The following is a 22531-nucleotide window of genomic DNA, read 5'->3' on the forward strand; positions in this document are numbered from 1 at the left end:
AGATAAATTGAATACACAATGAGGATGGAGATGAATGGAATAAACGAGGATGAGGACGAAAGATATGGAATGATTCTAAAACCCAATCATTGTCGTCCCTAATTTCAAATATATATAGAGTAATATTATTATTATATTATATTATAAATACATGAAATTATAATGTATATCTGTATATGTACACTCGTGTATATAAAAGTATGATTTCGTTCTTTCTATGTATTTTCAAATTTGAATTTTATTTAATACGATCTCGTGGATATAGGGTTAACTTGGTTCATACATGTATTGAAAATAATATTTTTGATATAAAATTAGAGTATGTCTTATGTGAGACGGTATCATAGATTTAAATTCGTGAGATGAATCGACTTGATCTATACTCAGAGTGAAAAATATATTTTTGACATAAAAAATAATATTTTCATGAATCAGGTCAGGTAGAAGATATGTCTCACAAAATTGAACCGTGAGACGGAATTATGAGAGTTTTTGTGTAAAAGTAATATTTTCATGAGTCAAATCGGGTCAAAAATTCGTCTCATAAAATTGAAACGTGAGACGATCTCATGTGAGTTTTTTGTGTTTTAAAATTCTAACTCAACTATGTGTTTTTATGCATGATCTCATGCCCGATGCCTTGCATTTATAATAATAATTCTACACGTACAACCAAATTTATACGACGATTCTTACATCATAAAAAATTCAATACAAAAAATTTATTTATCAAATCTCATTATACATTAAATATAAAATCTCATGTAAAATTTTGTCATATAATTATTGTAAATATTGTATTCGCAATTTTGAGTCTTTCGAGTTGATTTTAAATAGTAACTTGGCTGGGTTGCTTGAAAAATAAAATATACTATAAAATGAATTCTTTGTCGCGGTATAAATCGATCGAGACAATGGAACTTATATGCCCATAAAATTTTAAATTTTCTTTAGTGGAAATACAGTATAGATGAACAAGATCAATGAAAACTCAACAACGAAAAGTACCAATTTAAGTAGTAATAGATGCTCGTCAACATCGGAGGCAGTGATTACATTTAACCTACCAAAGTTAAATTCAAATTACCTCTAAAGAAAGAGCCGGGAGTTCTCGAGACAACAGAGTTCTTGGTTATTTTCATATTTTAAATCTTGAACTTTACTTACTTAGTTTTCCAATTAAGCTGGTAAAATATTTATATTTGAGACTAATAAGATAATTGCATTTTTGGTCCAAGTTGGTTGGTGTTGAAGCAAATCACAAAGTGAATGTACAGCACAGCACCAATCATTTCACTCAGTGTGAGCCTACGGGCTGCAATAAATACAGTTGGATTGAACTGAAGCATAATAAACTAATTATTTATCGAGTGACTAATATTATTTTGAGGATAAGATTTAGCGTGGATAAAAGGGACATGCCGAAGCACCATTTCAGTCATTGCATCTACCTATCGCTGGACCGCCGGTGTTGTATCCCCAGCTCCACCTCCACCTCCACCTCCACCTCCACCTCCACCTCTATGGGCTGTATTCGTAGCCCCTGAACTGCTACTGTCCTAAAAGTGCCACCGCCAGGAAATAAATAGAAAGGATGCGCAACCCAAAGGATGGAAACCATTTCGCACCTCGTGAACTGATGATGTATCATCGAGCCAAACCAGTGGATAGCGTCGCCGAAAAATTTGCCAACTGAACACATATTCGAAGTCTAACATCGGTCAAACATTCTTTTCGATTAACGAAATTCTTTTACATTCTTTTTGCTAAATAATCTTAAATGTATGTTCGTACAACAACGAGGCTTTGTAACATAGGCTCGCGACATACTTAATCATTACACATCAGAAAAGGAGAGATTTTTTTTCTTTGGAATTAAAATGACAAATTAAACCCGTCCACACGAACATTTCGATGTTTCTTTGTCCAGAATCACCTAAACAGTTACACAAAATGTGGTACTGGTGCAAATATATCATTGTATAATTGTTACAGCAATGTTTTTAATAGATAATAAAATCAAATAAGTTATATTTTCTGGCCTGGTTAAGAGTCAATCATCAATGGCAACTATTCGTTTAAAAATAATCACGAACTCGGAATATTTACAGATATCAAATCATTACGCTCTATACACTAGAGAAAAAACTCCACCAAGAAAACCAAAAAAGAACGTTCTAACATGAATATATGTCAGGGTTTCCTCAAGGCCGAAGCTGCTCCCATTACAACTGCCAATATGATCCCCACACCCGCCCCAACAGAGGCACCAACTGCTGCTGCGGTCAAAGAATTGGATTTAGCCAGGGCATCTCGATCTGCAGTGCCAGAAACTCCACGCTCCCTTGCCAATTCCAAGAAAATACGATCTCTAGCTAGCTCCTTCGAGTATAAAAAGAATTATCAATTTCACTTTAAAAAAATTAATCCAAAGGTGGTAAAATACAACACAGACAAAAGCCAGGCCCAATTTTACACAGAACTACTTTTGAGAAAAAAAAACGATGGAGAAATACCTGAAAATCTGCTTCCTCCTTAGTGCGGAGCACTTGGTGAACAATTTGACAGAGAGCGGTAACACCTTCTATAGGGAGAACTGCCGGTTTCTTTTGGAAAGGCCTCCGGACAAGATTTAACGGAGCAAAAATGAGTGTTTCATTACCAGATTTCCTATCAGTGGCATCGCTGTTAACAGCATTCCATGAGAGAGAAACAGCACCAGGCATAACATATGGACATGAATTGATCACCACGGTTGAGCTAGGAGACGCTTGATATGCCCGAACAACAGTATTAATAGCTTCCTTTTGCTGGTGTGCACTAACAGAAAATTTGTTTGTTATAGCAAGGACCCAAGGAACACCAAGAGATTTTGCCTCATCTAGGAGTACAGATAGAGCTGGTGGTTGTGATGCACTTGATCCATATCGAGGCACTCGGTGGGACAAGTTATGTACAAGAACCACCAAATCTATTTTATTACTCAGGTCACGAATTCCCTTCCACAATTCATCCCTGAAACGGGAGGCCTCCATATTCAAATTCTGCAATTTGAAAAGGGGGAAATAAATGATACACGCACCTCCAATTTATCACTCACAAACTAAAAAATGCATACAAAACAACTAAACAAGTAAATGAAGCACATGATAATACTTCACTGGTCAAACATTTGTTTCCACGGTTACAAATGACAGTCCAAAACCCCATTGAAAAATCATCAAAATGTATAACATTTCCAAACAACAGTTCCATGAAATTTTGTGCAGTGACGTGTGTTTAATATGAGGACAGAGACTGAGATAGCCTAGTGGAGAAAAGTACATGGATTTTGAGAATCCACCATCTTGGGTCCATTTTTTGTCTCGTTCGTCACTAATAAAAATGATATCCCATTTTCCCTTTCTAGCAAGGATGAGAAAAGTATTTCAGGATTTCAGACCACCCATTACCAAAAATTTGCAAGAGCGCAAACTTGTAATTTCATTTGAAAGAACTCCTGAATTCAAACACCCCCATAAAATATTTGGAAAAGTCATTTTCTTACATTTGCAGAGAGTAAGTTACCAGGATACGTATGAAAGGTTTAAAAATTTAGAATTTCTAAATTACTTTCATCTTGTTTTTGAAACACAGATTGGACAGAAACTTCGTCAAACGTACAATTCTGGAAACAATCAACATAAATTCGGAATGCCAATTTATGAAATGAAGAAGAACAAAATAGTCATACAAACATAAATGGACGGAAACAAACATTAAGGGTGCTGGTGCTTGATCAACAGAAAAAACCTGTAAATTTAGTCCTGCGGAATCTGAATACCACAAACCACCAGCAACACCGTCTCGAACATCCACGTCTGTATTAAACGTTTCTAGACTTGTATGGTTTGTAGTTCTGTCCTGATCTAAGATTGACTTAAGAAGAGAGGTCTTACCCGCACCCTACATCATGCATAAGCTTCCACGTTAACTATGAATGAATATTAAAGATTCAGAGAGCCTTAAAAGAATAATAGTGCATTATACCTCAAGGCCAATTAGTCGCACCCTGCGGGTTCTAACATGAACCTCTTTGACAGCAGTTGAAAAATCAGTAGTACAAAATACAACAAAATCACTAAGTCCATCTGGATGGATGGATTTTTCCTCCATTTCTTCACAAATGTTCTGATTAAACTTTAGATCAACACGAGTTGGATCAATTGAAGGAAATACAGGCATCAATCCATCCCCCAATAATTGTTGTTTAGGTGGTCGTTTCAATGGAGCTCCAACTCGTATCCGAATCTTTTGCATCTCTGGCTGCAATTCATGATGCAGAGAGTACTCTGGTGGAGAAGGAAAAGATTCCACTGTAGTTGAGCACCTGCCAAAGTTTAATAATGAATGAGCCTCACAGGACATAGAGGAGCGAGAAAAGGATGAACAGAGGAAATAATCATCTAACAAGTTAAGAAAAGGGATACCAGTTTCCATTCACTCGGGCTTGAACCAATGTACAAAGATGTAATCCAAAACCAGAAATATCAACTTTTAGAGGGTCTCCATGCTTCTCAGAAGGAATACCATTCCATCCTAGCGGAACCAAGGACGTAGCAGCACGAATTATTGGGGATTCCACGATATGCCCAAGTTCAACTGTACTAGCAACTGAAATCCCTAACCATTTTTGTAAATGTGGGAATTGTAGCTCCTGCTCCCTCCCCAAAAATGAAAATGTATTTTCATTCATGTAGAGTTCATAGATTCTGTAAGAATTGACAAGTTGTTGATAAAAATAGCCATGATTAGTGCCATAGAAAGTAGAACAACTAAATAAAATTTGGTAGTAAAAGAGGTCGTGCCAAATAAGAATAATTGATCAACAAATATATCAATGTCAAGAATCAAGAATCATCGTCGAGGAGAGAAAATTACTTGACTTAAACTATTGCCACCATTTTTCACTAAATCATTTTGATGTTAAAATTTTCAGAATGAAAGAACTTCATATCTTAATAGTGAAGCAACTATTGTTAGTTCAAATTATCATAGCAACACAAATTATCATAGCAACACAAAATGCTATTTAAGCGTAAATTTTTCAAAATCATATTTTGCATGAATGATAAGAAAATTAGCCTCAAGAAAAATACCATTCCTCAGCATCCCCAAAACTCCAGCCAGATTGTAAAAGGATCAACGCTCGCAATTACATAGTTACATCATATTACTAGAGAAACTAACTGTAAAACAGGAATCCATGATTGGAAAGACGAAAAGAAAACAAAAGCCCCAAAACAGAGCACTACCTTTGAAACCGGGACCTGTATGACCTCATTGAGTGCGATTGGAAGCGCTCCCTGACTTCAGCAATCACAGATCTGACCTGAAAGTAAATTTAAGATAAGTTAAAATAGAAGATAAAGAAATATGGATATCACATTCCTGAAAACAAATTTAACCATCAGTTAGAAATAAAAGACTATAAAAAAATATGAATCACATTCTTGAAGAACCAATACATTCTTCTTAAGAGAGAAAGAAACTGAAAGACAGAACATTAAAAGCACAGAGAAACTAGAAAGAAGTCTCACCGATGTCAGTTTTGAGTATTCCGAACTGGATAGCGACTCAACAGATGAATGTCCCAGAAGATACAGCTGTTAAGAAAACAAAAGCTAGATGATTCAATTATTAGTGTTACTTTGACCCTGCTAGCATGAACTCCCAATAGAATGTAGTGAATACATAGATTTTTATTTTTAATGAAGGATAGAGCAAATATATATATAATGATGAAGGAACGATGTTGAAGTTACAGATATTATTCAAATTTTCAGGCAGAATACCATGCAGTTGAATAAAAGAAGGGTAATCAATTAATGACCATACTTGCCCAAAAGGAATGTATGAAGGTAAGGAAGGCATACTGCGCCATGGCCTCTTGTCACCACCACTACTAGTATTCTTTCCAGGTGATTTCCCATTATTCATTCCATCAGATAACCCTTCATTTTTTTCGGGGAAAGGCCGCAGAGAAATGCCATCTGAACCCTCTTCAATCTCAAGAGACTGTGGAGGAGTAACTATGTTGTCAATTGATGATGTTACATTGGAATCGGTGACAGAAAATTTCTCAACTGCATCAACTTTTCTCCCCATATATTTATTTAGCTGACTTCTAAAACCTTCTATCGGAACAAGTCTTGAAAGCCTCCAAAAAGAAGTTTGTACAGGACCTAAACCTAAAACCAACTCCTCCCCTTCATGTTCCTTCACCCTTTCTGCCTTCGGCTTCTCCAAATTTTCCCTAGACTTTGGCACAGATGGTGAAGTTTCAGCATCAGAGGCTGGCAATGGATTTTGTGCGTTATAGTGATGAAAATATGCTGGAGACAATATTCGAGGCACTAAATCTTCTGGAATACAATAGGTTTTAAAAAAATGCTGCCACCCTTTTCCATTCACATAACTGAAACAACAAGAGATAAAGAGGTTCATGACATGAGCCAAGAGTGCTCAAAACATCACATAATATGGTAGCATACGCACTCTCTTAGGGCAGCATTTCCAACTGGGGGTTGTGAGAATGTGATGCACTTCACCTGGACCCTTTCAGTTTCTTTTGATGAAACAGCAATAATCCTCAAAATTGCGAGGGTGGCTAAAACTGCTACCTGAAAATTTATTAAGCAAAAAGATAGCATTAAGCTTACCTAGACGACTGAAAAAGTTGATTGAAAGCAAGCTAAACAAAAATAGCATACCGCTCCACCAAGTGAATGCCCACATAACACAAGCTTTTGTCTTTTCTTCTGTGCTAGCCTGTATAACTCTAATGCTGGTATTCCTTTAGCACGTGCCATGAATCCCTGAAGACAGTTGAAGGAGAATTTTTTACCCCAAAGATGGGAAAATAAAATAAATGTATGTTTTGGCAATAAATAGAAGTCAGCTTCAAAGATCCTAGATCTAGCAAATCAATTTAAAAACAAATGCCAGAGAGTGGCTACACTCCTGTACCCTGTGAACAGCAGGCTTAGGAGTAAACTTTGTTTGTTTGGGCTTTGTCTCAACAGAAATCGAGGCATTCTCCCCATTATTCATTTGAATGTTAGGTTCTGCAGCTTCAATACCATTTACATCTGCCGTGGCATCTTCATTGAATATAGCACCTTGAAATATATTTGCATCAGCCATGACATCCCTTTATAACAGATAGGGGAAAAAGAAAGTAAAATACAATAACAATAATGATTTTTAAAAACAAAAATAATCATTTAGTCAAAGTACAATTACTTCATACTTGTACTGCTTGGTTCCAATGAAGGAAGCAAATAATGTGTCCCCTGCCTCAGCTAATAGATACCTAAGAAGTCAGAAATCGATGAAATATAAGTTGGATGATGGATAATGAAAAGGTAGAGAATCAAATAAGCAAGCAAGAATTAAAATCTCAATATTTAGTGCCAACGGACTATGATATTCAAAAACAAATGATGAAAATACAAAATAAGACAAGTGAATGATTCCCTTCTAATAACTATTTATTCACATAAAACCCTATGGCTGTTTAGTTATCCCGACCACAACTTCCATATTGATGTATAATACTTGTTCCCCCAAATCAAGGAAAAGGGATATCTTTACTCATTATTCTATAGAACAGGAACAAGACTCTACTTGGGGAAGGAAACAGAAAGAGAACGGTTTTCATAGACTCATATGCTAGCCTCTTTCACTTGTGCTGGTCCTGGATCCGCTTCCCTGATAAATATTCTACCTCAGTCTGCATCAGATGATGTACCCACCACATAAACAATTTTGTTTTCCAATTTTATTTTAGGTGCGATTCCAAAAGAAATTCAAGTGCAAAGGTGAATGTTCAATTAATACAATAACGTGCGCAAGCTTTTATTCTCAGTAATGAAAGTACAGATGTTAGATTCTGATTTCCTGTTTCATGGTTTTATGCTGCCCTAGCTATTGCTCTTACTTGTCATGACTTCCAGTGTACTTACTAATATTGTGTGAATCTTCAACTAGTAAAAAATTTACAGGTATAACTTTGACATGGAAGACACACTAGCTAACTTCAATTCATTATCTAAGGGATCAAGGGACGATTAGAGCCAAAAAATCAAAGAAAGAATAACTCTTTAGATAGTCACTGAAGTAAGCAGTCCTAAAAACCATGTGGCAATTTCATTTATTAATACCGTCACATGTGTTGTATGTAATATAAACACAGGACTCATGTTTTGATGACTATTTTAAATTAGACTTTATTGAAAATATATTAACCAAATGAAAAAATCCTTACAGGGTAAAAATTCATAGTGGTTCATTTTTGCAATAAATATTTGATTGTGACATTGCTTTCATGTAATTTACAGAACAAATGACAACAAGAAAACATCAGAGGCAAGACGCTAAGGATAAAGAGAAAGTTTAAAAGAATAAATTTGAAAAGATATGAGACGTAGGGTTGAGCACTTCATATCTGTTAACCAAAACACCTGTGAAGAACGTGATCAGAAGATGGTTGCACGTGCTCTAAAGAAACTAATTGCCCCCCAAAGTCGGCCTTGAATTTATTCACTGCTCGAACCACTTCAGCTGCAGGTCTCTACCAGAAAGCACATATTACAAGTCACTAGTTTCAGTGCAAAAGTGTGATCCATTAATCAAAAGAAAAAATTACAAAAAAACTAAGCTTCGTCGCTATAATTATAAGATCCTCTTAATAATTAAATAAATATGTGTATAGCCTTCTAAATACCCTTGAATGATTCAAAGACAGCATTAGCACAAACTTGAGTACATTTTACAGACAAGAGGAGCAATCTTCTCAAATATTATTTCATCATTTGCAATCTGTTCCTGCCCCGTTGTAATCTGCGGGTGTCTTCGCCAACTATTATAAATCAAATCCAAGTTACGATTATGGAAGAGTGCGATGGGTTTTCATCAGGATTGAGTTCCCCCTTCCAGTTCATTTAATTTTTACCAAAATCTCTCGGACTTCAAAATCAACAAGTAAGAAAACGACAACTTTCAACGTCTCTGACCACGATTTTTACATCAATTGGATCAGAGATCAAAATGCACCTTGTATACACACTCCGAGAGGACCATGCAGCAGAGAATTTCCTGCAAATCTGAAAGCGAATCCGCTTTAACAGCGCGGCATAAATCCAGCAATTGCTTCTTACCGCGTTCCAACTCTTCCTGAATCTTCTTTTTCTGTTCGGGGCGGCCATTGGTCCATGGCCACTTCACCGCCACCCTCCACGGCGGAGGCCAGTTCACTCTCAAAATCTTGGCCCGCTGATCTCGAATCCATGTCTCCACTCTCAGAATTGCATCCATCACACATGCAATTCAATATACCCTAATTTGGATTCCACGATGAGGAGGTTTTGTGGTTGTGGTGTTCGGATCCATTTGCGATTTGTATATTTGTGGAAACGTGAGAAGGTATATACCCCGATTCGATCATTGCATCGATATGTTGCTTTCTTTTTGCAAATCAGTGGTTTTACTTCTTTCAAATAATAAAAATTTAAAAAATAAGTGGTTTATTTTTTAAAAAAATTAACAATAATTTAAAAATTATATAGACTTGGGATGACAATGAGTCGGATTTGTATAAAATTTCATATGATTTATCTTCATCCTTAATATCATATTCACATACGTCTATATCCTCGTACTATGTTTAATTTTCATCATTTTTGTACCTATCTGAAGATCGGATATCTATATCTTACCCAAATATCTTATCTACACATGCGGTTGCATTTTTTAAAGTTTGATTTATTTTGATAAATCTATACATACTAATTCTTGAGATAATAATAAATAAATAAAAAAGGAAAAGCAAACTAAACATTAGGGGATAATTAACAAAATATTATAAAATATCCATTTCAACACGATTATGCTACATAAATAGTATAAAATTTATAGATAATTTTATTCTTTAAATCCAACTGCTATCATTCAAAAAAAATCGTATTATAATTAATATTTATTTGATATAAACAAACAAATATATATATATATATTATATTATTAAGTTTGTGTGTTTTAGATTAACTAATTTTTTGTTTCATGGTCTGTTTTAATAAATATATATTAATAAATAATTAAAAATTTAATGTAAGCTACATATAACTTAGTGGATTGAGAATTTGTTTCCTAATAGTCGTCAAGTTGTATTTTCAATTCTTATTTTGATTTTCTTTCTTTCTTTTTGCTATTTATTTTTTTAATTCATATACAAAATTACAGCGTAGTATCTCACAATTTTTTATAATTATATTTTGATTTTCATTTAAATATAAATCAAATGAATCATAAAAAAATATTATACAAGCGTACGTCGGAGCACTAGTATATATTATAATTTAATCACGTATTCATGTCGAGTATGAGTAGGGTGCCATTAAAGCCATCTCCATCCTCGAACAAAAAAATTTTCATATCTGATTACTCAATTATTTAATCGGTTCAAAAATCTCTTCATATCATCCTCAATTCTCAAAAATTGTTATATTTATCGGACCATTACAATTTCGCCCCAAAATTCTCCATCTTGAGAATTATACTCATTGCAATCAATGAAAATTGAACTCGTTATAGTGAATCTGATACCAATTGTAGGACCAAACGCTTGTCGCTTTACTTCAACTATGACTGATAGTAATTGTGTAAATCAAATCTTTTAAACAATATATCAGCCCAAACGTCACAATTCGATATCTCTATCAAGTAGAGACGATTATTACACTTCAACATAGCGGAGCTTCACCCCTCCGCCCGACTATTTGGTCTTAAGAATCAAGACTGCTAGTTTTAAGATTGAGTGATTACCCTTCTTCGACCCTTATTGCTTAATCTGAAAATGAAAGCTAATGTGTTCTACTTATTTATCATGGTTCCATGGTCGGTCCGTAACCCATGGATGCCGAAGTCATCCCTAAGGTGATCTCATAGTTCCTACGGGGTGGAGATGATGGGGTCGGTCCACGAATTTTTCTTCATTGCAACATCGCAACTCCAATATTTCCAACAAAGCGTCATATATCAATCATTCTTTAAGTAGGGACTATTATTACACCCCAACAACCATGCTTCTAATAATTGCACTATTTTCAATCTATGAAAATCAAACATATGACATTAACTTTAATACCAACGGTAGGACCAACATTTCTCAATCTTAAAAACTTATAGTTAGTACCAACGGTATAACTCTAATATTTTAAACTGTACAAGAATCCAAATGTCATCGATCATTATCTTAATAGAGACAATTAATGTACCTCAACATAACATACTTTGGTAAATTTATTACACATATATGACTATCATGTGTTATTTTTTAAATCGTTAATATATATTGGTGATTTTTTTATACAAAATGTGTATATATGTTAAGTTTTTTTTATAAAACGGATTTTATGTAAAACAAATCTCCATTTTATAACAGTATCATGTTATTTTAAGCTTCAAGGTATATAAGTTTTTCTTCCCTCGAGAATTTAGTTTATTAAATTTTTTATGCGATACTAACGTTTATGACAAAAACTTGTGTGAGACGATCTCACGGATCGTATATTGTGAGACAGATATTTTATTTGGGTTTTATCCATGAAAAAATATTACTTTTTATGATAAGATTATTACTTTTTATTGTGAATATCGGTAGGATTGACTCGTCTCACAGATAAAAATTTATGAGATCGTCTCACGAAAGATCTATTCAACATTTATATATTCATTCATTATTTAATATTAGATATAAAAAATTATTTAGAAAACAACATATTTTAAACAAAATTGAAAATGTACGAGGACTGGATTTGACCCCAATCCTTGAGCTCCACGCACGCAAGTCAATCAATGTAATAATAATTGTTTTTGGTACTAATGTGTACACAGTAGGATAGTGGTATCGACCAAAGCTGAGATGAAATTTTAGGTTACCGCACAGACAACGCGAGTCTCTGCTCTCCTATCAATGGCGCCTTCTTCCCTAACCCTACCCATGGTCGCTTTGGCTTTGGCAACATGGGGTTCTTTAATCTCACCCGCGTACTCTGCCACGTGCACCTCACAGACCTTCACCAACAACAAGCTCTACGCTTTCTGCAACGATCTTCCCTCGCTCAACTCCTATCTTCATTGGGTCTACGATCCGGTGCAACTCACCCTTTCCATCGCCTTTGTTGCTCTTCCGGACCAGCCTGATGGGTGGGTCTCATGGGCCATCAACCCCACAGCCACCGGAATGTTGGGCTCGCAGGCCCTCATCGCGTTCAGGGATGCAGATGGTAAGATGACGGTTAAGACCTACAACATCTCGTCGTTTGCGTTAAAGGAGTCCAAGGTTTGGTACGAGGTGAAGGAGGCGACTGCGGAGTTTTCCGGTGGGGCTATGAGGCTTTTCGCCACCTTGGTTTTGCCGGTGGGGGCTGCGACGACGGTGAACCAGGTGTGGCAGGTCGGGCCCTCGGTCACAGGCGGGATGCCGGATAAGCATGCGTTCCAACCTGCAAATCTGAACTCCAGAGCTCGTCTTGATTTGCTGAGTGGACAGAGCACTATTACCCCGGTCGTCAACTCTAGAACCAAGAAGAGGAACGTGAGTTTCTTTCTTTCCATCAATAAAAAAGTTATACTTCATTAATTAGGAATATTTTTATGCTAAACAAATTTCCTCCATGATGGATTTTGATATGGGATAATTGTTATTATTATTTTTGTTCAAGGATGAATTAGTTTTTTAAACCATGGCTGATAGCAGTATGAAAGAGATTACTCTAATTTCCGATAAAATATGTTCCTACTTCAGTAGTAAACATTTTTCTATGTTCTTAATTCCTCTGTCACTTTCGTTTTCATTTATTGAAAACTCGGGTATACAGTTTTGGAGCTCACAGAAAATCTTGTTTCTTGGCTGATTTAGATTCTGATTAAACTGTTTGTATGTGGAAAGAGTACTAGTAATAATTGTTTTAATCAGTACAGATTCATGGGACACTGAATGCTGTGAGCTGGGGGATTATGTTTCCTATTGGGATCATCATCGCGAGATATGTGAGGGCCTTTCCATCCGCCGATCCAGCTTGGTTTTATCTTCACATTTCTTGCCAGGTGTCGGCTTATGCCATTGGAGTTTCTGGTTGGGGTACAGGGCTTAAGCTCGGAAGTGAGTCAAAGGGTGTTAGACATGCTAGTCATGGCAATATTGGGATTGCACTCTTTGCCTTAGCAACTGTGCAGGTATCACTGTCCGATCAACTTTCTTGAATTCATATTTTGTTGTTTCAATCGTAATTTGTTCATTCAAATTTCAAATCAAGGAGGGATGGATTAGATAGAGGGCTGCAGAAAACACAATCAGTTTTAAAATTCAAGATACATTATTATAACATATACTATGATTTTAAAAGCAAGATGCTCACCTTGAATGTCTGTTATACACAGATTACCTATCTGTTCCCAAAGTATACGTTAGTCGATTACCTGCTTTAATTTCTTTGGCTTTGCATGTACCTTTTCTTGATTGTACGTCCTCGAAAAGATCACAATTATGTGTTTTGTCGTCTGGCTAATGTATCGTTGTTGAATTTAGATTTTTGCATTGTTATTGAGACCCAAAAAGGACCACAAATATCGGTTTTACTGGAATATCTACCATCAAGGCATCGGATACGCGATTCTCATCCTTGGCATCATCAACGTGTTCAAAGGTTTCAACATATTAAAACCCGAACCGAAGTGGAGAGATGCATACATCATTGTGATTTCCGTACTCGGAGGTTTAGCTGTATTATTGGAAGTAATCACATGGATCATGGTTCTTAAGAAGAAAAAATCGAGCAAGTCAAGCAAACCATAGGATGGGCCGTAGCAATGCAAATGCCAGGCAATAACAGATGGACATACGACCAACATGTGTTTGTACACTTGTTGAAGACAGTTTCTGCTATTTTAGTATTCATCCTGTTTTCTCAACTTCTATGTGTGCTTGTTTTTTGGCTTACTTTCTTCCTTATTTCCCAGTCCATGTGCACCAGTGTTGTGAATAGTTTTGCCACAAGATACATATAATTTATAGATGGATGAAGTGATTTATTCTTCTATTATCTTCCATCTTATATTGGCCAATTAAATTTTACGAAGTCCTACAACCCAAATGCTGCATGTGGGATCTGAAGTTGGAAGAAAAGTCAATTCAAATGAAAATAATTGTAATATTTTTTCGAAGAAAAATGGGTTAATTTATATTTACAATTAGTATTAGCTTTCTTCCAAAAAACATGAAATTGTTTGTATCAAATGACAACAACAATAAGTTTCGACTCTTGTGGTCAAGACAAAAATTTGTGTTAAACGGTCTCACGGGTCGTATTTTGTAAGACGGATCTTTTATTTGGGTCATCCATGAAAAAGTATTATTTTTTATGTTAAGATTATTACTTTTTATTGTGAATATCGATAGAGTTGATTCATCTCACAGATAAAGATTCGTGAGACGATCTCACAAGAGATCTACTGTATTGCTTTAACTAATGATGTTACCTGTCTAATTTGATGCAATAATTTGTGGATCCTTTTTTTTCTTTTGCTTTTGATTATGATAATAGCTTTTTGCTGCTTTATTTTGTGGATTCTCTTACGTACCATATATGTCCTTTTCTATGATTCCAAATTATAATATTATGTTAAATGGAGATTAGTAAGCTCGTCTTATCAGTGGTCTTATTATGCGTCTCGCTTTTGGAATTCAACAATACAAAAACTCATAAAAATATATTTTCGTATATCAATTTTGTGAAATATTATCTTCATTCAGATTTGATTCATCATTTTAAATATTAATCGAATTGACATGTCTCGCGAAAAGATTCGAGAGAGATCGTATAACAACTGACATAGTCGAAAAGGATAGAGAAGGTTTTTAGGATTATTATGCTTCCTAATATTGTTTTACTACATACATTTGGAAAAAGACAATCGCATAAATTAGGTAGTTGGTGGAAATATTAAAATTAATGAGCATGAAATGTATAGAAGTAGGAAATAATGGATTACAAAATTGACGACTTGGGGATTTAATATTACACAACTCGGAGGTCAGCAAGTGGACAACTTGGTCAATAGGATTTGGACTCCAAACTTTTGCTCCCCAAAATTTTGTTAAATAATTGTCACGGATCCGTAATAACGTGATATTTGTCGTCGTTTGCTTGTAATGGGCGATGTGATCGTGACCAAATTTTAAAATTTATAAGATATGGATTTAAATGTTTTTTTATATATATTTTATCATATAAAGTATAAAATTAAATGTAAGTACATCCGTCAATTTTATAAATTTTATTTGTTTTAGTATATTTGAAATTCATCACAATTATGATTGAAATCGTATAAATTTATATAGAATTTATAAGAAATTCATTTGAATTATAATCTCCAAAGCACGTAAAGTGATTTGAAATCTATAATCTCAAATTCATCTTTCCAATAAAACATAATATTATATATGTATATTTCGATTGTTATCCTAGGCATGGCAAAATTAATATATATTTCGATTATTTTTAAAATAACGAATATACTTTATGTTCTCAATTCGAAAAGTTCAAAATTTTTGTTCGAATCTGGTTTGAATTATAGCTCAATTTCAAGTTCGACTTGAAAGATTCAAATATGTTCGTTATCTATCCAAGCCATCACTCATAAATAAATATTGAAATACTCAAATATATGAATTTAATATATAATTTGTATCGATAAAATATTAAAAACGAATTCGCTAATTTCAAATACGAATCAAATATTTTTCGGAAAAAAAAACGATTCATTTACACCGTGGATGACAAAAATGAGTGGCCGAATCGAGATTTTAGTATATAAAAAATTATCAGATTCAAGGGGTTATTTGATGTCTAAACCAGAGATGTAAATGAATCGACTGTCCTAATTCGACTCGAATAAAGTTTATTCGAGTTCGATCTCGATTCGATGTTCAAAATTTTTAATCTTTTTGCCTCGATTCTGAATCGAATCGAAGTTCGCGTTCAACTCAAAATGTTAGAACCTATTCGCTATCTGTTCGATCTAATGCTCGGATATTAAAGTTTGAGAATGAATGTTTCAATGATCGAAATAAATCAAATCCAGAAATGGGCCTCAACCTATCATGGTGAATTGAGCCTCCGTGTGTCCATCATCGAATTTTTTATGGAAGTCCCGATGAATAATTCGAATCATTTCTCGTAGTTTAACGGGGCCTAACTAAACAGTCTGGCCCAATAGTGAAAATTTTATAAATAAAAAATCGATCCAGTATAAATCCTTCAAACCCTAGCTTGCTTTCTTCATACCTCGCAGGAGTCGAGCCGCTGCGTCGCCACCTGGTTCGAATCAAAGCCTTGCTTTCATCATACGAATTCTTCTGCTCGGTGTTATTCTGCATTTTTCAAAATAAAAGTACACATTTGAATTTCTTCATTTATTTTTATTGTAATTAACTATCCTGATTATGTCATTTTGGTTGATTTGTTCGCTCTCCGTTATCGGAAGTGAAATCTTTATTTTTTTGTGATGAGGGATTATACCGAGTTGAATATTACACTTTGGCAGCTGGTTTTGTTTATATATGATGACGATTTTTTTTCATTTGTATTCCCTAGAAATGAATTTTCGGAGTCAGCCAGAAAATAAATCGATGGAACCGAGTTGTCTTTGGATATGGTTGATTTGATTTAAACCCAAGCTGCTCTTTAGCATCTCTCTACTTGGAAATGTTTTTTGTCCATGGACAATTTATTTAGTGCCGTAGCTTATCTTATGTTGTGCCTTTGTGAACTTTCCGATTATTTATGCGGATTATGGAATTGGGTTCTGTATTGACATGCTAAATATTATATTTTAGAAGACATGGCTGTCCCGTTGCTGAGCAAGAAGATTATTAAGAAGCGTGTCAAGAAGTTCAAGAGGCACCAGAGCGACCGATTTGTGTCTGTGAAGGTCATTTTTTGCTGTACTATGCTTATATAGTTTAGTTGTTGTGTTAATATAATGAAATTTTGATGTTAATTTTGATCTTAGGTTTGCATTTGGAATTTGCGAACTTCTTTTGTAGCTTTACTTGTCCCCGTTTACTTTGAAGTGTTGTGGCAACGGTAGTTAGTTAACTGATCAATGATTTAGTGACTCTTTTTTCATGTATTAACAACCTGATTTCTCATTTCTCAACACTTGCTCCCTTTTTTCTCGTCAAATGTCTTTTATCTCAAACTTTGTTTACTCATGCTAAGCATCTGGGGCGCTGTGGCCGAATTTTCCTGCTCCAGATTGTAGAAGAATATTTTTTAAAATCAATAATGAATGTTGACGTTGATGGTTATTTCTATCATTTTTAGGGTCACTTAAATTTTGTCATTATTATTCAATATTTTAGAGTTTTCATATTCGATGGTTTCTAACTCAACGATGTTTGCAGATTATGTATTTATCTTGTTCTAAGTTACGATTTTTGTGTGGTGCAGACAAATTGGCGCAGGCCCAAGGGTATCGATTCTCGTGTGAGGAGAAAGTTTAAAGGATGCACCTTGATGCCAAATATAGGTTATGGCTCAGACAAGAAGACCCGACACTATCTTCCAAATGGATTTAAGAAGTTTGTCGTGCACAATGCCAAAGAACTGGAAGTTCTGATGATGCACAACAGGTTTGTACTATATATTTCATGGTCCTTTTTACTTTTTCGCCAAGCCACCTTCTTGACTTGCTCCAAATTTTGCCCCTATCTACTCTTTAATAATTTTTGTTTTATCAGGACATACTGTGCTGAGATAGCTCACAATATTTCTACCAAGAAAAGAAAGGAGATCGTGGAAAGGGCGGCTCAGTTGGATGTCGTCGTGACCAACAAACTGGCTAGGTTGCGCAGCCAGGAGGATGAGTAAAGCAGTCATGTATTGTTTTTTCCCTTTGTTATGCGTTCATTACCAAGTAGTAATCAAAAGATTAAGTTGGGATATTTCATTGGGCAATTTTTGGTTGGAATTAATAGTTTTGCATTTTCCTCATGCATGACATTCAATCTCATGTAGACTTGCAATGATTATTTTCTCTTAAAGTTCGTAGTGCTTCAATTTCTTCGTTGTTTTCACCTCTTATTCGCTAGTTTCTATTTTTTTTTATGGGTTTCACACAACTGAACATCACCGATCACCAATCACCCTTGCACTTTTAGTTCTCTTACCCGAATATGTGCATTACTAATTGAGCGTAGTTTGTGGATTCTTTACCTTTCCATCTTCTGTACAGTACCTTCTAAAATTAAAATTTCGAACAAATACGTAGATACTAGGCGTTTCCGAGGAGGTTGAGCTTAACTTGTTTGGTTCTTCATGTTGTCCGTCTGTTGGTGAACGTCAACAATCTTAATGGTTTCTACTTGGCGAAACACGGGTTCTTGCCTGATCCCCGCCGTAGCAATCTGTTTTCTTGGGGAAAAAAACAATTGAAATAATAAGAATAAATTTGGTTGTTTAAATATGGTTTTGACAGTACTTATTTTTCTAGTTTACTATTGAAATCCGCAAATCCAATAGTATTTTTAACGAAACATATTTTATATTCCAAAATATTTCGATGCTAATCAAAACGTATTTCAAATTAAAGGGCCAATCCTTCTGCGGATACATGTACCCCACCCGGACTCAGAGATCAAATATTATATAATACTAATATAATTAAATGCAAATACACACTTGAGAAAGCTGCTTAATATTATTGTCGGCGGTATCTCACAAAGCAAAACGAAGCATAAATATTAAATGGACTGAAAATTCGTTTGGTAATTAATTCTTATCTTTAATGGTAAAGTATTTTGTTATTGTTTCTTCCGTTCTTATTAACTAAGATACATAGAAACTATAGAAAAATAACATTTTTCATGTGAGAAGATTAAACTGATTTATATCAGTGAGAGCGTATATCTGATTCATACTTAGAGTGAAACATGATACTTTTAACATAAAAAATCATTTAAATAGATTGGGTAAGATATCTGTCTCACAAGAGTGACTTCTGAAGTAATATAATTGGAGTTTTAGTGATAGAAAAAGTGATTTGTTATTAATTGAGAAGTGCTCCTCTAATGTGAAATTCATGTGCTTGGATTGAGATAATTTTGATACTCTAACCACAAGACTGGTAAACACGTTTTATAGGTGAATTAGTTGAAGAATTAATCAATGAGTTGTTCTAAATTGATGAAAGGTGGTTGTTAGATTCTAACCTAATCCTCCTTAAATGTGATTGTACCCATTACCATTTTCTAATTTTCGTTCATCACAAGATTCACAGCCACCACCTATGCGAGCTTAGACCCACTAAGACCAAAAAACCATATTCAAAATTATCACAATACAATAGATTTCTTTTTATTTGAGGGAATTAGGTAAAAAATGATTTTTTCATGAAGTGTATGATTTGATGTTATTGAGACATCAATAGAATTAATCTGTATTTAATGGAAACTAACTTGGAAAAAGAAATTTGATTCAAAAATATTGACAAATCGACTATAATTTGTTGAGACCGAGGTCTCGATTCGAGACAAACAGTCTACCATCGTGAATCTACGGTGATGGGAAGATTGATTAATGTATTTATTTATTTTATTTTATTGTTAACCTTTTTAATAAATAAAAATTAAAAAACAAGAAAATTGTCATGTTGAATTTGAGAGGGATGGTTATGGACCCACATATCTCTGTTCTGATTTTCGTCATCCGATTTCTGGACATTCTCCAATTTACCCCCCTCCTTAGCAGCAAACACCCTTTGAACGTAGGATTCCACGTCAAGTTTCTCGTGCCCTTCACTGCCCTCTGCCTCCGTTGATTCAGGTATAAACGGCGGTCTGGGCATATGAAGGATCAAGTCCCAATCGACGGCCTTGAAGAAATCGTGGCCCCTGATTTCACCAACGGAGATCCTCTTCCTCGGGTCTTTCTCTAGTAGTTTCCCGATTAAGTCCCTTAACGGAGTCAATCCCCCCGTTAAGTCCGGTTGCTTGGTTATGATTCGGTAAAATGTTTCCTTCCGATTAACTCCTCGAAACGGCGTCGTGCCGTACAGCATCTCGTAGAGGACGACACCTAAGCACCACCAGTCGACGGAGAAATTGTGGCCGTCGCCTCGTATGATCTCCGGTGCCACGTACTCCTCCGTGCCGACGAATGAATTGGATTTCTCCGTTGAATCGGAGCCGGAACTGGTTGAGTTAGCTTCGAATGTGGCGGAATGTTTCGGGGAGATTTTGGGATCGCGGCGGTTAAAGGAAATACAGAAGCTCTTTTTCTTCCTGGAAGGCTTAATATCGGGATCTGTTTTGGTGATGATCATTGGGCTAGTTTGTGCAGACTTTGATTGGAGTTTTGTCGAGAGATCGAAATCCAGAAGCATTAGATGTCCGTTTTCCTGAATCATCACATTTTCTGGTTTCAAATCTCTGTAAACAATGCCTAGTCCATGGAGATACTCCAATCCCAACAGCAACTCTGCTGCGTAAAATCTGAAAATCGAACCCAATACGCAAAAAAAAAAAAAAGCGTTGAAAAAAACAAATCTGACACCGGAAACTGAAACCAATGGTATGATATTCAAATTTGAAGTGATTAGTTACCTGATGATATCGTCGGAGAACATTTTTTCAGTTTGTTTTTTCCTTAAATAATTGAGATCACGGCCGGGACAGTAATCAACTGCATATCCGACGATCTTGTCAGTTACCAAAACGCCATGAAGCTTGGGCAAGAGCGGATGATTGAAAGATCCTAACACATCTCTCTCAAACCAACTTCTTCTGTATTCATCGCCACTACCACTGCTACTTCCTCCGGTGGTCTTGTCGTGCTTCTTTTTTTCAAATGAAGATCTGGAGATTGCTTTGAGAGCACGCAATTTTCCGTCCCCTTGTGTTCGAACGAGGAAAACCACACCTTTGGCGCCGCGGCCGAGCTCTGAGACAATATTCAGATCGTTCAAATTCAGAGAGAATGTCGTACCGTCGTGGTGATCGCCGCCGTGCATGGCGGAGTAAGCTGGCCGCCGAAATAAGGATCCCGTGCAAACAGGAATAATATATTAATGCGGTGAAGCAAGTAGAGGTGTATGATTTTAAAAGTTGTGTCTACGATGTAACTATTAATTAAATTTATACTCAGCGGCCGAGTTCATCATTTTAATTTTATATTTTATTAATATAATATAATAATTTAAATAAGAAAATAAATATAAAACAATGTCCACATTTGAATAAAACAATATTCATTTTTTTTAAGAAAGAAGATTTAAATTTAATTTTTTAATGGAGAATAATATATTTTTATTCAAAAATTAATTTCTGATACAATCTTTTTTTATCATTATCGATGGACTAAAGTGAAATTTGACAAATTATTAAGAGACTAAATTGATATTTGAATGGTTAAAATAAAAATAAAAATAAAAATAAAAGTGTGTGTTGAAATTTAAAAAAAAAACAAAAAATAAAAGTGTAATATAAGTATCATATAAGGATAAAATCGAAAAAAAACCGTTGATTATACAGTAATTATTATATGATCAACACTAAAAAATTTCGTAATACTAAACAAATATCAGGTCATGACAAGAAAAAATGAGGTGTTGAAACTTGAAAGGACTGACTTTGGACATTGTCTGACTTGATGTTCCAACAAACAAATTTGTCAGCGCCTTTAAACAAAACCGAATAAGATTGAATTTGTGGTCCTCCGTTTTTGGTGGAATCACCTTCTAGAAATCATATTAAAAAAATATTTTATTTATTTTTGCTTGGAGTGGAGATCAAGGCCACGCCGTAATTGCAAATCCTGGGCTACGTGTGCATTTCTAAAAATGGAGAAAATTGTTCTTTTAAAATTTATTTATATTCATTCACAATAAAATTAAGTTTTTTTACTTGTTTTCTAATTAAATCTTTGAGTATGTACGAATATATATTTACGTGAGATGGATCGATTTGATTTATATTTAACATGAAAGTTAAGATTTTTGATATATAATATTTTTTATCGATATATTCCGATTTATATCTTCGTTTTATAAAATAATAGTCCACATAAATATATCAGAATTTCCACAGACAAACATTGGTTTATCAACGCCAATTATAACACAAATACAAACTTGATATTTAAAATTTGAAACTATAATTTTTTTTAAAATGTATTGACTATAAAATCTCTTTCCCAATTCCTCGTATATATTTGCAACGAGAGAATTTGAAACTTACATATTTTTAGTTTCTACTCTTATCCAGTGATGCAAACAGTTGATATGGATTTCAAAATATTCGAGTAATTGGAATTCCGAGCTTTAAATTATTTTTAAAATGAATGTGAATTAGTTTAAATCCTGGAATTAGTGATTAAATGAAACACTTTAATGTAATAGGTTTGATTTTCTATTGGAATATATGAAAATG

General features: G+C 34.7%; 4 protein-coding genes across 8 annotated transcripts; 2 read left to right on the plus strand and 2 right to left on the minus strand.

The window, feature by feature from the left end:
- Nucleotides 1-2014: 2014 nt before the first annotated feature.
- On the minus strand, nt 2015-9503 carry LOC142550336 (uncharacterized). 3 transcript variants are annotated; one of them, XM_075659548.1, is made up of 14 exons: nt 9097-9503; nt 8505-8614; nt 7292-7354; nt 7009-7192; nt 6753-6857; nt 6538-6662; nt 5878-6457; nt 5580-5645; nt 5295-5371; nt 4470-4751; nt 4030-4369; nt 3793-3945; nt 2517-3044; nt 2015-2382 (listed from the first exon to the last, which is right to left on the minus strand). In XM_075659548.1, the coding sequence occupies exons 1-14, from the start codon at nt 9355-9357 to the stop codon at nt 2194-2196; spliced, it is 3063 nt and encodes a 1020-aa protein (XP_075515663.1). In that variant the 5' UTR covers nt 9358-9503; the 3' UTR covers nt 2015-2193. The 3 variants fall into 3 exon arrangements, with proteins under 3 accessions (XP_075515663.1, XP_075515664.1, XP_075515666.1); XM_075659549.1 differs by lacking the exon at nt 9097-9503 and adding an exon at nt 8768-9087; XM_075659551.1 differs by lacking the exon at nt 9097-9503 and having other exon boundaries at nt 7009-7160.
- Nucleotides 9504-11929: 2426 nt separating this feature from the next.
- Nucleotides 11930-14141, plus strand: LOC142550372 (cytochrome b561 and DOMON domain-containing protein At3g25290-like). The gene is made up of 3 exons (XM_075659552.1): nt 11930-12637; nt 13024-13278; nt 13631-14141. The coding sequence occupies exons 1-3, from the start codon at nt 12014-12016 to the stop codon at nt 13895-13897; spliced, it is 1146 nt and encodes a 381-aa protein (XP_075515667.1). The 5' UTR covers nt 11930-12013; the 3' UTR covers nt 13898-14141.
- Nucleotides 14142-16307: 2166 nt separating this feature from the next.
- On the plus strand, nt 16308-18164 carry LOC142550388 (large ribosomal subunit protein eL32z). 3 transcript variants are annotated; one of them, XM_075659554.1, is made up of 4 exons: nt 16308-16421; nt 16943-17034; nt 17556-17737; nt 17846-18164. In XM_075659554.1, the coding sequence occupies exons 2-4, from the start codon at nt 16945-16947 to the stop codon at nt 17973-17975; spliced, it is 402 nt and encodes a 133-aa protein (XP_075515669.1). In that variant the 5' UTR covers nt 16308-16421; nt 16943-16944; the 3' UTR covers nt 17976-18164. The 3 variants fall into 3 exon arrangements, with proteins under 3 accessions (XP_075515669.1, XP_075515668.1, XP_075515670.1); XM_075659553.1 differs by having other exon boundaries at nt 16320-16421; nt 16940-17034; XM_075659555.1 differs by having other exon boundaries at nt 16395-16494; nt 16940-17034.
- A 1386-nt stretch (nt 18165-19550) lies between these two features.
- On the minus strand, nt 19551-21217 carry LOC142550424 (serine/threonine-protein kinase OXI1-like). Its single transcript, XM_075659556.1, has 2 exons — nt 20708-21217; nt 19551-20596 (listed from the first exon to the last, which is right to left on the minus strand). The coding sequence occupies exons 1-2, from the start codon at nt 21112-21114 to the stop codon at nt 19732-19734; spliced, it is 1272 nt and encodes a 423-aa protein (XP_075515671.1). The 5' UTR covers nt 21115-21217; the 3' UTR covers nt 19551-19731.
- Between the last annotated feature and the right edge of the window lie 1314 nt (nt 21218-22531).

Source organism: Primulina tabacum, chromosome 1, assembly GCF_025594145.1.
Source record: "Primulina tabacum isolate GXHZ01 chromosome 1, ASM2559414v2, whole genome shotgun sequence".
NCBI classification, from domain to species: Eukaryota; Viridiplantae; Streptophyta; class Magnoliopsida; order Lamiales; family Gesneriaceae; genus Primulina; species Primulina tabacum.